At 56.1% G+C, this 15,000-nt stretch overlaps 1 protein-coding gene across 1 annotated transcript in view; it reads right to left on the reverse strand.

Moving 5' to 3' along the window:
- Positions 1-266: 266 nt before the first annotated feature.
- Positions 267-15,000, reverse strand: part of LOC144602888 (complement C4-like) — a 27,493-nt gene continuing 12,759 nt past the window's right edge. Inside the window, exons 4-7 of the mRNA XM_078416010.1 lie at positions 14,822-14,892; positions 10,807-10,892; positions 8,462-8,544; positions 267-358 (exon numbers count right to left, since the gene is read on the reverse strand). Of these exons, the coding sequence (XP_078272136.1) occupies positions 267-358; positions 8,462-8,544; positions 10,807-10,892; positions 14,822-14,892 (332 nt within the window). The remainder of the gene's footprint in view (positions 359-8,461; positions 8,545-10,806; positions 10,893-14,821; positions 14,893-15,000) is intronic.

Here is a 15,000-nt window from a genome sequence, read left to right on the forward strand (position 1 = left end):
CAGGTCACGGGGAGAGCGTGCAAACTCCGCACAGACGGCGCCGGTAGTCGGGATGGAACCCGGTTCTCTGGCGCTGTGAGGCGGCAACTCTACCGCCGCGCCACCACGGTTAAATTGTTAAATTGACCCTAGTGGGTGCAGAATGGTTGTTAGTGTGCGGGGATCGCTGGTCGGCACGGACTCGGAGGGCCGAAGGGGCCTGTTTCCGCGCTGAATCTCTAAACTAAGAACGGTAAGTAAACTAGCGGCGTTCGTGCGCCCCACACTTACGTGGCCGTGACTATGAAGGGAAATGTTTTCCTCGACACCAGGTAAAACATCTCGGTGGCTCGGACCTTCACGTCGAACCTGGGCAGGACTACAAGTAGGAAGGATTACACACCCGCTGACATAGACAATAGACAATAGGTGCAGGAGGAGGCCATTCAGCCCTTCGAGCCTGTACGCACCGCCATTCAATGCGATCATGGCTGATCACTCTCAATCAGTACCCCGTTCCTGCCCTCTCCCCATACCCCCTCACTCCGCTATCCTTAAGAGCTCTATCCAGCTCTCTCTTGAAAGCATCCAACGAACTGGCCTCCACTGCCTTCTGAGGCAGAGAATTCCACACCTTCACAACTCTCTGACTGAAAAAGTTCTTCCTCATCTCCGTTCTAAATGGCCGACCCCTTATTCTTAAACTGTGGCCCCTTGTTCTGGACTCCCCCGACATTGGGGAACATGTTTCCTGCCTCTAATGTGTCCAATCCCCTAATTATCTTATATGTTTCAATAAGATCCCCCTCATCCTTCTAAATTCCAGTGTATACAAGCCCAATCGCTCCAGCCTTTCAACATACGACAGTCCCGCCATTCCGGAATTAACCTAGTGAACCTACGCTGCACGCCCTCAATAGCAAGAATATCCTTCCTCAAATTTGGGAGACCAAAACTGCACACAGTAACTCCAGGTGCGGTCTCACTAGGTCCCTGTACAACTGCAGAAGGACCTCTTTGCTCCTATACTCAACTCCTCTTGTTATGAAGGCCAACATCCCATTGGCTTTCTTCACTGCCTGCTGTACCTGCATGCTTCCTTCAGTGACTGATGCACTAGGACACCCAGATCTCGTTGAACTCCCCCTCCTCCTAACTTGACACCATTCAGATAATAATCTGCCTTTCTATTCTTACTTCCAAAGTGAATAACCTCACACTTATCCACATTAAACTGCATCTGTTAATGTAGCCACATTAACAGGTGCACAGCAGCGCCGTTCACAGCTCGGTTTAGGAGCGGAACAGGGGCCATTCGGCCCATCGAGTCCACCCCGCCATTCAATCACGGCTGATCTATCTCCCGCTCCTAACCCTGCCTTCTCCCCGTAACCCCTCTCCAGAACCTCTCCCGGGGCCACACACACAGTCTACGAATAAAGGGGAGGCCGTTTAAAACTGAGGTGAGAAAAAAACTTTTCCACCCAGAGAATTTGTTGTGAATCTGTGGGATTCTCTGCCACAGAGGGCAGCGGAGGGCCGATTCACTGGATGGATTTAAAAGAGGGTTAGATAGAGCTCTAGGGGCGAGTGAATCAAGGGGTACGGGGAGAAGGGTTGCCAACTGTCCCGTATTAGCCGGGACATCCCGTAATTTTGGGCTGAACTGGTTTGTCCCGTACGGGACCCGCCCTTGTCCCGTATTAGGCGCGGGGACGCTGTAGGCCCGGACGCTGTAGGCCCAGACACTGTAGGCCCCGACACTGTAGGCCCGGACACTGTAGGCCCCGACACTGTAGGCCCCGACACTGGTAGGCCCGGACATTGTAGGCCCGGACACTGTAGGCCCGGACACTGTAGGCCCCGACACTGTAGGCCCGGACACTGTAAGCCCGGACACTGGGCCCGGACACTGTGGGCCCCGACACTGTGAGCCCGGACACTGTAGGCCCCGAAACTGTAGGCCCCGACACTGTAGGGCCCGACACTGTAAGCCCCGACACTGTAGGCCCGGACCCACACTGTAGGCCCGGACACTGTAGGACCGGACACTGTAGGCCCGGACACTGTAGGCCCGACACTGTAGGCCCGGACACTGTAGGCCCGGACACTGTAGGCCCGGACACTGTAGGCCCCGACACTGTGGGCCCGGACACTGTAGGCCCGGACACTGTAGGCCCCGACACTTTAGGCCCCGACACTGTAGGCCCCGACACTGTAGGGCCCGGACATTGTAGGCCCGGACATTGTAGGCCCGGACACTGTAGGCCCGGACACTGTAGGCCCCGGACCACTGTAGGCCCGGACGCTGTAGGCCCGGACGCTGTAGGCCCCGACACTGTAGGCCCCGACACTGTAGGCCCCGACACTGTAGGCCCCGACACTGTAGGCCCGGACATTGTAGGCCCGGACACTGTAGGCCCGGACACTGTAGGCCCCGACACTGTAGGCCCGGACACTGTAAGCCCGGACACTGGGCCCGGACACTGTGGGCCCCGACACTGTGGGCCCGGACACTGTAGGCCCGGACACTGTAGGCCCCGACACTTTAGGCCCCCGACACTGTAGGCCCCGACACTGTAGGCCCGGACATTGTAGGCCCGGACACTGTAGGCCCGGACACTGTAGGCCCGGACACTGTAAGCCCGGACCACTGGGCCCGGACACTGTGGGCCCCGACACTGTAGGCCCCGACACTGTAGGCCCCGACACTGTAGGTCCCGAAAGTTTAGGTCCTGACACTCTTGGTTTCCGACATTTTAGCTCCGGACAGTCTAGGCCCGGTGGCCCGGGCGCCACCTAACGGAGGTTGCGTAGCAACCCGCCTCCCGTCCCGGGCGGCCGCCATTGGTGCAGCGGGAGCCGGGTGGGTGAAGTCACGAGGGGCGCGGGGCGGGTGACGTCACCTTGTCCCGTATTTGGGAGTGAGATAGTTGGCAACTCCTAATTGGGAGAAGGCAGGCACGGGGTACTGATTGTGGATGATCAGCCATGGTCATATTGAATGGCGGTGCTGGCTCGAAGGGCCAAATGGCCTCCTCCTGCACCTATTTCTATGTTTCTATGTTCAAACCCTTGACACCCGTTCTAATCAAGAACTTTGTGTGGGAAGGAAATGCAGACGCTGGTTTCAACCGAGGATCGACACAAAATGCCGGAGGTCACTCAGCGGGTCAGGCAGCATCTTAGGAGAGAAGGAATGGGTGACGTTTCGGGTCGAGACCCTTCTTCAGACTGATGTCAGGGGGGAACAGGCCGTTGTTAGCTGTTTACTGGGTGACAGCACCTCATATTTCCCTTGGGCAGCTCGCACCCCCAGCGGTATGAACATTGACTTCTCTCACTTCAAGTAGCCCCGGCATTCCCCCCCCTCTCTCTCCATCCCCTCCCCCACCCAAGTCGCACCAGCTTCTCGTTCTCACCCAGCACACAGCCAACATCGGCCTGTTTCCTTTATCACCGTTACTTTTTCACACGTCTTTCATTCATTGTTCTTTATCTCTCCACATCACCGTCTGTATCTCCCGTCTCCCTTATCCCGCTCCACCAATGGCGGCCGCCCGGGCCGGGAGGCAGGTTGCTATGCAACCTCCGGGCCTACAGTGTCCAGGCCTAGAGTGTCCGGGCCAACAGCGTCTGGGCCTACAGTATCCGGTCTTACAGCATCCGGGCCTACACTGTCCAGACCTACACTGTCCGGGTCTACAGAGGCCCCCAGGCCTAAAGTGTCTGAACTTACGGCGTGCAGGCCTACAGTGTCTGGGCTTACGGCATCCGGGCCTACACTGTCCGGGTCTACAGAGGCCCTCAGGCCTAAAGTGTCTGGGCTTACGGCGTCCGGGCCTACAGTATCCGGTCTTACAGCGTCCGGGCCTACACCCGTCCGGGCCTACACTGTCCGGGCCTACACTGTCCGGGCCTACAGTAGCCGGTCTTACAGCGTCCGGGCCTACACTGTCCGGGCCTACACTGTCCGGGTCTACAGAGGCCCCCAGCCCGACAGTTTCTGGACTTATGGCGTCCGGGCCTACACTGTCCAGGTCTACAGAGGCCCCCAAGCCTACAGTGTCTGGGCTTATGGCGTCCGGGCCTAGTGTCCGGGTCTACACTGTCCGGGCTGACAGCGTCCGGGCATACAGTATCCGGTCTTACAGTGTCCGGCCCTACACTGTCCGGGCCTACACTGTCCGGGCCTACGCTGTCCAGGCCTACACTGTCCGGGTCCACAGAGGCCCTCAGGCCTAAAGTGTCTGGACTTACAGCGTCCGGGCCTACAGTGTCCTGGGCTTACGGCGTCCGGGCCTACAGTATCCGGTCTTACAGCGTCCGGGCCTACACCGTCCGGGCCTACACTGTCCGGGCCTACACTGTCCGGGCCTACAGGTAGCCGGTCTTACAGCGTCCGGGCCTACAGTAGCCGGTCTTACAGCGTCCGGGCCTACACTGTCCGGGTCTACAGAGGCCCCCAGCCCTACAGTTTCTGGACTTATGGCGTCCGGGCCTACAGTGTCCGGGTCTACAGCGTACGGGCCTACACCGTCCGGGCCTATACTGTCCGGGCATACAGCCTCTGGGCCTACACCGTCCAGGCCTACAGCGTCCGGGCCTACAGCCTCCGGGCCTACAGCCTCCGGGCCTACACTGTCCGGGCCTACAGCGTCCGGGCCTACAGCGTCCGGGCCCTACAGCGTCCGGGCCTACACAGGACAGTTAGTGACCCTACCCAGAGTTCACCACAAATCACTGGTCATTTGTAAAGCCCGGTATATATTTACACAGCCCAAATAAATAAACAGGCAGCAGATTATCCGGCCCAGTGTCTGACACCGACCGTCCGACCGACCGACCGTCACGTCTACGTTGGGTCGATAAAATGCCAATCGTGCAAAAATAAACTACTGCCCTGGAATAAAAACATGTATAAAATAGCTGCACTTGGAATAAAAACATAGAGACAATAGGTACAGGAGGAGGCCATTCCCTCCACACTCTCCCCACTCTCCCCCCCCCCCCCTCCTCTCCCTTCTCCCCTGCCCCCTCTCCCTTCTCCCCTGCCCCCTCTCCCTTCCTCTCCCTTTCCCAATCTCCTCTGTCTCCCCCTCCCTCGCTTCTCCCCCCCCCGATCCTAATCCTATCTCCTCCCTCTATTCTCCCCACTCCCCCTCCCTCTCCCTCTATTCTCCCCACTCCCCCTCCCTCTCCCTTCTCCCCCCTCTCCCTTCTCCCCACTCCCCCCTCCCTCTCCCTTCTCCCCCCTCTCCCTTCTCCCCACTCCCCCTCCCCCTCCCTCTCCCCCTCCCTCTCCCCTCCCTCTCCCCCTCCCTCTCCCCCTCCCTCTCCCCCTCCCTCTCCCCCTCCCCCTCCCCTTCCCTCTCCCCTCCCTCTCCCCTCCCTCTCCCCCTCCCCCTCCCCCTCCCCCTCCCTCTCCCCCTCCCTCTCCCCCTCCCTCTCCCCCTCCCCCTCCCTCTCCCCCTCTCTCTCCCCCTCTCTCCCTCTCTCTCCCCCCTCACTCCTCCTCTCTCCCCTCCTCTCTCCTCCTCTCTCCCCCTCTCTCTCTCCCCCTCCCTCTCCTCCTCCTCTCTCCCTCTCTCTCCCCCTCTCTCTCCCCCTCTCTCTCCCCCTCTCTCTCCCCTCTCTCTCCCCCTCTCTCCTCCTCTCTCTCCCCGTCTCTCTCCCCCTCTCTCTCCTCATCTCTCTCCTCGTCTCTCTCCTCCTCGTCTCTCTCCTCGTCTCTCTCCCCTTCTCTCTCCCCTCGCTCCTCCTCTCCCTCCCCCTCCCTCTCCCCCTCTCTCCCCCTCCCTCTCCCCCTCTCTCTCCCCCTCCCTCTCCCCCTCTCTCCCCCCCTCTCTCCCTCTCTCTCTCCTCCCTCTCCCCCTCTCTCCCCCTCTCTTCCCCCTCTCTCCCCCTCTCTCCCCCTCTCTCTCATCTCTCCTCTCTCCTCGTCTCTCCCCTCTCCCCTCCTCTCTCTCCCCCTCCCTCTCCCCCTCTCTCTCCCCCTCCGCTCTCCCCTCTCTCTCTCCGCTCCCTCTCCCCCTCCCTCTCCTCCTCTCTCCTCGTTTCTCTCCCCCTCTCTTTCCCTCTCTCTCTCCCCCTCTCTCTCCCTCTCTCCCGTCTCTCTCCCCTCTCTCTCTCACCCCTCTCTCTCTCCCCTTCTCTCTCCCCCTCTCTTTCCTCTCTCTCTCCCCCTCTCTCTCCCTCTCTCCTCCGTCTCTCTCCCCCTCTCTCCCCCCTCTCTCTCTCCCCCTCTCTCTCCCCCCTCTCTCTCCTTCTCTCTCCTCCTCTCTCCCGTCTCTCTCCCCCTCTCTCTCCCTCTCTCTCCCCCTCTCTCCCCCTCTCTCTCTCCCTCTCTCTCTCCCCCTCTCTCTCTCCCCCTCTCTCTTCCCCCTCTCGCTCTCTCCCCCTCTCGCTCTCTCCCCCGTCTCTCTCCCGTCTCTCTCTCTCCCGTCTCTCTCTCCCCCTCTCTCTCTCTCTCCCCTCTCCTCTCCCCCTCTCTCCTCCCCTCTCTCCCCTCCTCTCTCCCGTCTCTCCCCCTCTCTCTCCCCTCTCTCTCTCTCTCTCCCTCCCCCCTCTCTCTACCCCCCCTCTCTCCCCCCCTCTCTCTCCCCCTCTCTCTCTCCCCCTCTCTCTCTCCCCCCTCTCTCTCTCCCCTCTCTCTCCCCCTCTCATCTCTCCCCCTCTCTCCTCCTCTCTCTCTCCCCCTCTCTCTCCCCCTCTCTCTCCTCCTCTCTCCCCCCTCTCCTCTCCTCCTCTCTCTCTCCCCCTCTCTCCTCCTCTCTCTCTCCCCCTCTCTCTCCCCCTCTCTCTCCTCCTCTCTCCCCCTCTCTCTCCTCCTCTCTATCTCCCCCCTCTCTCCTCCTCTCTCCCCTCTCTCCCCTCTCTCCTCCTCTCTCTCCCCCTCTCTCCCCCTCTCTCTCTCCCCCTCTCTCTCCCCTCTGTCTCCCCCTCTCTCCTCTCCCCCCTCTCTCCTCCTCTCTCTCTCCCCCCCTCTCTCCCCCTCTCTCCCCCCCCTCTCTCCTCCTCTCTCTCTCTCTCTCCCCCTCCTCTCCTCCTCTCTCTCTCCTCCTCTCTCCCCTCCTCTCTCTCCCCCCTCTCTCCTCCTCCCCCTCTCTCCTCCTCTCTCTCTCTCCCCCTCTCTCCCCCCTCTCCTCCTCCTCTCTCTCTCTCTCCCCCTCTCTCCTCCTCTCTCTTTCCCCTCCTCTCTCCTCCTCTCTCTCCCCCTCTCTCCTCCTCTCTCTCCCCCCTCTCTCCTCGTCTCTCTCCTCTCTCTCCCCCTCCTCTCCTCGTTTCTCTCCTCCTCTCTCCTCTCTCCCCTCACTCTCCTCCTCTCTCTCCTCCTCTCTCTCCTCCTCTCTCTCTCCTCGTCTCTCTCCTCGTCTCCCTCCTCCTCTCTCTCCTCCTCTCTCTCCTCCTCTCTCTCCTCGTCTCCTCCCCGTCTCTCTCCTCGTTTCTCTCCCCCTCCTCTCTCTCCTCTCTCCCCCCCTCCTCCTCCTCCCCCTCCTCCTCTCTCTCCTCCTCTCTCTCTCTTTCTTCAGATAGACCCGGGTTCGATCCAGGTTGCTGCTAAAGGCTTAGAAACATAGAAAATAGGTGGAGGAGTAGGCCATTCGGCCCTTCGAGCCTGTACGCACCGCCATTCAATATGATCATGGCTGATCATCCAACTCAGTATCCCGTACCTGCCTTCTCTCCATACCCCCTGATCCCTTTAGCCACAAGGGCCACATCTAACTCCCTCTTAAATATAGCCAATGAACCGGCCTCAACTACCCCTCTGCGGCAGAGAATTCCACAGATTCACCACACTCATCAAAAATCTTCTAACCCCCCTCTCTAACTCCAGGTCCCTCAGGTCGCCGACTTGGGGCTACTCACTATCCCGCGGTCTAGGCTTAAGCTCAGGGGTGACCGCGCTTTTGCGGTTGCAACTCCTAGACTGTGGAACAGCATCCCTCTCCCATCAGAACTGCCCCCTCCATCCACTCCTTTAAGTCCAGGCTCAAAACCTATTTCTACTCCCTAGCGTTTGAGGCTCATTGAGGAGGCGCTGTGAACTGTTTGCGTGCTACTGTAGGTTTCATTTTTTTTTCCATTGGAACCTAATCAGATGTACAGCACTTTGGTCAACGTGGGTTGTTTTTAAATGTGCTATACAAATAAAATTGACTTGACTTGACTCTCTGTGTGTGAAGAAATGTTTTCTCATCTCGGTCCTAAAAGACTTCCCCCTTATCCTTAAGCTGTGACCCCCTGGTTCTGGACTCCCCCAACATCGGGGAACAATCTTCCCGCATCTAGCCTCTCCAACCCCTTAAGAATTTTATATGTTTCTATAAGATCCCCCCTCAGTCTTCTAAATCCCAGCGAGTACAAGCCCAGTCTACCCAGTCTTTCTTCATATGAGAGTCCCGCCATCCCAGGGATCAATCTGGTGAACCTTCTCTGTACTCCCTCTAAGGCTAGAACGTCTTCTGCAAACACTCACCAAACTCCTTCACCTCAAACTCCGCTGTCGTTTTCGACATGGGCGCCTCGGAAAACTGTGCTTCAATCCGCCAAATGCCGGGCCTTCAAAGGGAACAAGTTTGATTTCAGTGCACGTGACACACAAACAAATCCCAACGCTCGTTTGTCCTCCGCTCAGTCCGTCTCAACCAACCTGATCTCCCGGTGGCGCAGCACTTCAACTCCCCCCTCCCACTCCCGCACTGACCTCTCTGTCCTGGGCCTCCTCCATTGTCAGAGTGAGGCAAATTGGAGGAACAGCACCTCGTATTTCGCTTGGGCAGCTCACACCCCAGCGGTACGAACATTGACTTCTACCACTTCAGATAGTTCTTGCTTCCCCTCTCTGTCAACAGACAACAGACAATAGGTGCAGGAGGAGGCCATTCAGCCCTTCGAGCCTGTACGCACCGCCATTCAATGCGATCATGGCTGATCATTCTCAATCAGTACCCCGTTCCTGCCTTCTCCCCATACCCCCTCACTCCGCTATCCTTAAGAGCTCTATCCAGCTCTCTCTTTGAAAGCATCCAACGAACTGGCCTCCACTGCCTTCTGAGGCAGAGAATTCCACACCTTCACCACCCTCTGACTGAAAAAGTTCTTCCTCATCTCCGTTCTAAATGGCCTACCCCTTATTCTTAAACTGTGTGGCCCCTTGTTCTGGACTCCCCCAACATCGGGAACATGTTTCCTGCCTCTAACGTGTCCAATCCCCTAATTATCTTATATGTTTCAATAAGATCCCCCCTCATCCTTCTAAATTCCAGTGTATACAAGCCTAGTCGCTCCAGACCTTTCAACATACGACAGTCCCGCCATTCCGGGAATCAACCTAGTAAACCTACGCTGCACGCCCTCCATAGCAAGAATATCCTCCCTCAAATTTGGAGACCAAAACTGCACACAGTACTCCAGGTGCGGTCTCACTAGGGACCGGTACAACTGCACACAGTACTCCAGGTGCGGTCTCACCAGGGCCCTGTACAACTGCAGAAGGGCCTCTTTGCTCCTATACTCAACTCCTCTTGTTACGAAGGCCAACATTCCATCCCTTCCCCTTCCCAGTTCTCCCACCAGTCTTCCCGTCTCCGACTACATCCTATCTCTGTCCCCCCGCCCTCCCCCCCCCTAACATCAGTCCGAAGAAGGGTCTCGACCCGAAACGACGCCCGTTCCTTCTCTCCCGAGATGGTGCCTGACCCGCTGAGTTACTCCAGCAGTTCGTGTCCACGCTCGAATGTCATCATGTATAGTCTTTCCGCGGACTGGTTCGCAACCTAACAAAAATGCTTTTTGCTGTAGCTTGAAACAAAACAATAAACTAAACTAAAAACTTCCCCTCTCTCTCTCCATCCCCATTCCTCCACCCAGTCTGACTGTCCCCGTCTGCATTTTATCTCTGTTTTCTCCCAGCTAACAATGCTCGATTCTACATTCTCAATAGACAATAGGTGCAGGAGGAGGAGGCCATTCGGCCCTTCGAGCCTGTACGCACCGCCATTCAATGTGATCATGGCTGATCACTCTCAATCAGTACCCTGTTCCTGCCTTCTCCCCGTACCCCCTGACTCCGCTATCCTTAAGAGCTCTATCTAGCTCTCTCTTGAATGCATTCAGAGAATTGGCCTCCACTGCCTTCTGAGGCAGAGAATTCCACAGATTCACAACTCTCTGACTGAAAAAGTTTTTCCTCATCTCCGTTCTAAATGGCCTACCCCTTATTCTTAAACTGTGTGGCCCCTGGTTCTGGACTCCCCCCAACATTGGGAACATGTTTCCTGCCTCTAACGTGACCAACCCCTTAATAATCTTATACGTTTCGATAAGATCCCCTCTCATCCTTCTAAATTCCAGTGTATACAAGCCTAGTCGCTCCAGCCTTTCAACGTACGACAGTCCCGCCATTCCGGGAATTAACCTAGTGAACCTACGCTGCACGCCCTCAATAGCAAGAATATCCTTCCTCAAATTTGGAGACCAAAACTGCACACAGTACTCCAGGTGCGGTCTCACCAGGGCCCGGTACAACTGCACACAGTACTCCAGGTGCGGTCTCACCAGGGCCCGGTACAACTGTAGAAGGACCTCTTTGCTCCTATACTCAACTCCTCTTGTTATGAAGGCCAACATTGCATTGGCTTTCTTCACTGCCTGCTGTACCTGCATGCATCACTTTGTGACCAGATGATCCTAAGATGCTGCCCGACGTGTCCTTTCCCTCACAGCGTAACTGGATTAACTCCACAGACGGGCCCCCTCTTGATCCTCACCGACTTGCTGGGTACTTCGTGGAAGCGGGAGAGGCATAGCTCGTACACTTACTGCTCGTTATCCGGGATGTTGGTCTGATGGGACTTGATGTTCCCGGACATCTGGTCAAATGTCATGAGTTCCGTGTTTCTGGAATTCTGAGGCAACAAGGTTTCTTCAGCTTAAGTTTCTACAATCTCTAAACGGTTGGCGCGGCGGCGGTAGAGTTATTGCCCCACCGTCCCAGAGTCCCGGGTTCCATCCCGACCACGGGCGCCGTCTGTACGGAGTTTGCACGTTCCCCCCCCCGGTGACCCTCGTGGGTTTTCCCCGGGCGCTCCGGTTTCCCTCCCACACTCCAAAGACATTCAGGTGTGTAGGTTAATTGCCTTCAGTATAAAAATGTAAATTGTCCCTAGTGGGTGTGGGATAGTGTTAGTGCGCGGGGATCGCTGGTCGGCATGGACCCGGTGGGCCGAAGGGCCTGTTTCTGTGCTGTATCTCTAAACTAAACTAAACTAAAACGACCCATTCCGTCTCTCCCGAGATGCTGCCTGACCCGCTGAGTTACTCCGCCATTTTGTCACCCATTCCTTCTCTCCCAAGATGCTGCCTGACCCGCTGAGTTACTCCGCCATTTTGTGACCCATTCCGTCACTCCCTGAGATGCTGCCTGACCCGCTGAGTTACTCCGCCATTTTGTCACCCATTCCTTCTCCCCTGAGATGCTGCCTGACCCGCTGAGTTACTCCGCCATTTTGTCACCCATTCCGTCTCTCCCTGGATGCTGCCTGACCCGCTGAGTTACTCCACCATTTTGTCACCCATTCCGTCTCTCCCAAGATGCTGCCTGACCCGCTGAGTTACTCCGCCATTTTGTCACCCATTCCTTCTCTCCTGAGATGCTGCCTGACCCGCTGAGTTACTCCGCCATTTTGTCACCCATTCCGTCTCTCCCAAGATGCTGCCTGACCCGCTGAGTTACTCCGCCATTTTGTCACCCATTCCGTCTCTCCCAAGATGCTGCCTGACCCGCTGAGTTACTCCGCCATTTTGTCACCCATTCCGTCTCTCCCCCAGATGCTGCCTGACCCGCTGAGTTACTCCGCCATTTTGTCACCCATTCCTTCTCCCCTGAGATGCTGCCTGACCCGCTGAGTTACTCCGCCATTTTGTCACCCATTCCTTCTCTCCCTGAGATGCTGCCTGACCCGCTGAGTTACTCCGCCATTTTGTCACCCATTCCGTCTCTCCCAAGATGCTGCCTGACCCGCTGAGTTACTCCGCCATTTTGTCACCCATTCCGTCTCTCCCCCAGATGCTGCCTGACCCGCTGAGTTACTCCGCCATTTTGTCACCCATTCCGTCTCCCCTGAGATGCTGCCTGACCCGCTGAGTTACTCCGCCATTTTGTCACCCATTCCTTCTCTCCTGAGATGCTGCCTGACCCGCTGAGTTACTCCGCCATTTTGTGAATAAATACTTTCGATTTGTACCAGCATCTGCAGTTATTTTCTTACGCTTCTTAAACTAAAACGAAGGTACGGTTTGGAAACAGGCCCTTCGGCCCAACGAGTCCGTGCCGACCAGCGATCCCCGCACACTAACACTGTCCTACACACACACTAGGGACAGTTTTACGTTAATGTCAAGCCAATTAAACCATTCAGAGAATCGGACCTCCACTGCCTTCTGAGGCAGAGAATTCCACAGATTCACAACTCTCTGACTGAAAAGGTTTTTCCTCATCTCCGTTCTAAGCGGCCGACCCCTTATTCTTAAACTGCGTGGCCCCTGGTTCTGGACTCGCCCAACGTTGGGAACATGTTTCCTGCCTCTAACGTGTCCAACCCCTTAATACATGGACAGGACAGGTTTGGAGGGATGTGGGCCAAACGTGGGCAGGTGGGACTAGTGTTGCTGCCTCACAGCGCCAGAGACCCGGGTTCGATCCCGGCTACGGGCGCCGTCTGCACGGAGGTTGTACGTTCTCCCCGTGACCTGCGTGGGTTTTCTCCGAGATCTCCGGTTTCCTCCCACACTCCAAAGACGTGACGGGTTTGTGGGTTAATTGGCTTTGGTAAATGTAAAAGAATTGTCTTTAATGGGTGTAGGATAGTGTTAGTGTGCGGGGATCGCTGGTCGGCGCGGACACGGTGGGCCGAAAGGGCCTGTTTCCGCGCTGTGTCTCCAAACTAAACTAAACTAAAATACGGTTTGGAAACAGGCCCTTCGGCCCACCGAGTCCAGGTCGACCAACGATCCACGCACACCAACACTATCCTACACACACAAGGATGAGAGGGGATCTTATCGAAACGTATAAGATTATTAAGGGGTTGGACACGTTAGAGGCAGGAAACATGTTCCCAATGTTGGGGGAATCCAGAACCAGGGGCCACACAGTTTAAGAATAAGGGGTCGGCCATTTAGAGCTGAGATGAGGAAAAACTTTTTCAGTCAGAGAGTTGTGAATCTGTGGAATTCTCTGCCTCAGAAGGCAGTGGAGGCCAATTCTCTGAATGCATTCAAGAGAGAGCTGGATAGAGCTCTTAAGGATAGCGGAGTCAGGGGGTATGGGGAGAAGGCAGGAACGGGGTACTGATTGAGAATGATCAGCCATGATCACATTGAATGGCGGTGCGTGCTGGCTCGAAGGGCCGAATGGCCTCCTCCTGCACCTATTGTCTATTGTCTAATAGGGACAATTTTACGTTGATGTCAAGCCAATCAGCCTACAAACCTGTACTTCTTTTGAGTGTGGGCGGAAACCAGAGAACCTGGAGAAAACCCACGCGGGTCACGGATAGACCTGGCGCCGACCAGCGATCACCTGTTCACACGAGTTCTATCCAACGTACTGGGGGCAAGTTATGGAAGACTTAAGGAAGGAAGCGGAGCAGTATTGAACCAGTCTAGAGTTTAGTTTAGTTTAGAGACACAGCGCGGAAACAGGCCCTTCGGCCCACCGGGTCCGCGCCGACCAGCGATCCCCCGTTCACCCGCTAGTTCCACGTTATCCCACTTTCCCATCCACTCCCTACACACACAGGGGCAATTTACAGAGGGGCCGATTAACCCACAAACCCGCACGCAACAAAATGTGTCTAAAATCATGAGAGGAATAGATCGGGTCGACGCACAGAGTCTCTTGCCCAGAGTAGAGGAATCGAGGACCAGAGGATGTAGGTTCAAGGTGAAAAGATTTAATAGGAATCTGAGGGGTAACTTTTTCACACAGAGGGTGGTGGGTGTGTGGAACGAGCTGCTAGAGGAGGTAATTGAGTTTGGGATTATCCCAATGTTTTTACAATAGACAATAGGTGCAGGAGGAGGCCCTCCGGCCCTTCGAGCCTGTACGCACCGCCATGCAATGTGATCATGGCTGATCATTCTCAATCAGTACCCCGTTCCTGCCTTCTCCCCGTACCCCCTGACTCCGCTATCCTTAAGAGCTCTATCCAGCTCTCTCTTGAATGCATTCAGAGAATTGGCCTCCACTGCCTTCTGAGGCCGAGAATTCCACAGATTCACAACTCTCTGACTGAAAATGTTTTTCCTCATCTCCGTTCTAAGCGGCCCACCCCTTATTCTTAAACTGTGTGGCCCCTGGTTCTGGACTCGACCAACGTTGGGAACATGTTTCCTGCCTCTAACGTGTCCAACCCCTTCTTAATACATGGACAGGACAGGTTTGGAGGGATGTGGGCCAAACGCGGGCAGGTGGGACTAGTGTTGCTGCCTCACGGCGCCAGAGACCCGGGTTCGATCCCGACCACGGGCGCCGTGTGTACGGAGTTCGTACGTTCTCCCCGTGACCTGCGTTGGTGTTTTCTCCGGGTGCTCCGGTTTCCTCTCGCACTCCAAAGGCGTGCAGGTTTGTAGGTTAATCGGCTCGGTGTGAATGTAAAATTGTCCCTAGTGTGTGTGTGTGTGTGTGTGTGTGTGTGTGTGTGTGTGTGTGGGATAGTGTTAGTGTGCGGGGATCGCTGGTCGGCGCGGACCCGGTGGGCCGAAGGGCCTGTTTCCGCGCTGTGTCTCTGAACTGAACTGAACTAAACTGAAAGAAGGTAGGTGGACTACTCACAAATAAAGAGAGTTTCAGTTGATCGTTCACGGGTCTCATGTAGTGGTCCAGTGTAAAAACTCGGTACAAAACTGTAAATTAAGAGGACAAGTGTATCAGCAGTAATTAGTTCCAAAACCTCCTTTCTGATTAATCCTTCTATTAAGACCATAAGACCCAAGGGCAGAAATAGACCATTC

Source organism: Rhinoraja longicauda, chromosome 19 (assembly GCF_053455715.1).
Source record: "Rhinoraja longicauda isolate Sanriku21f chromosome 19, sRhiLon1.1, whole genome shotgun sequence".
Taxonomy (NCBI): Eukaryota; Metazoa; Chordata; class Chondrichthyes; order Rajiformes; family Arhynchobatidae; genus Rhinoraja; species Rhinoraja longicauda.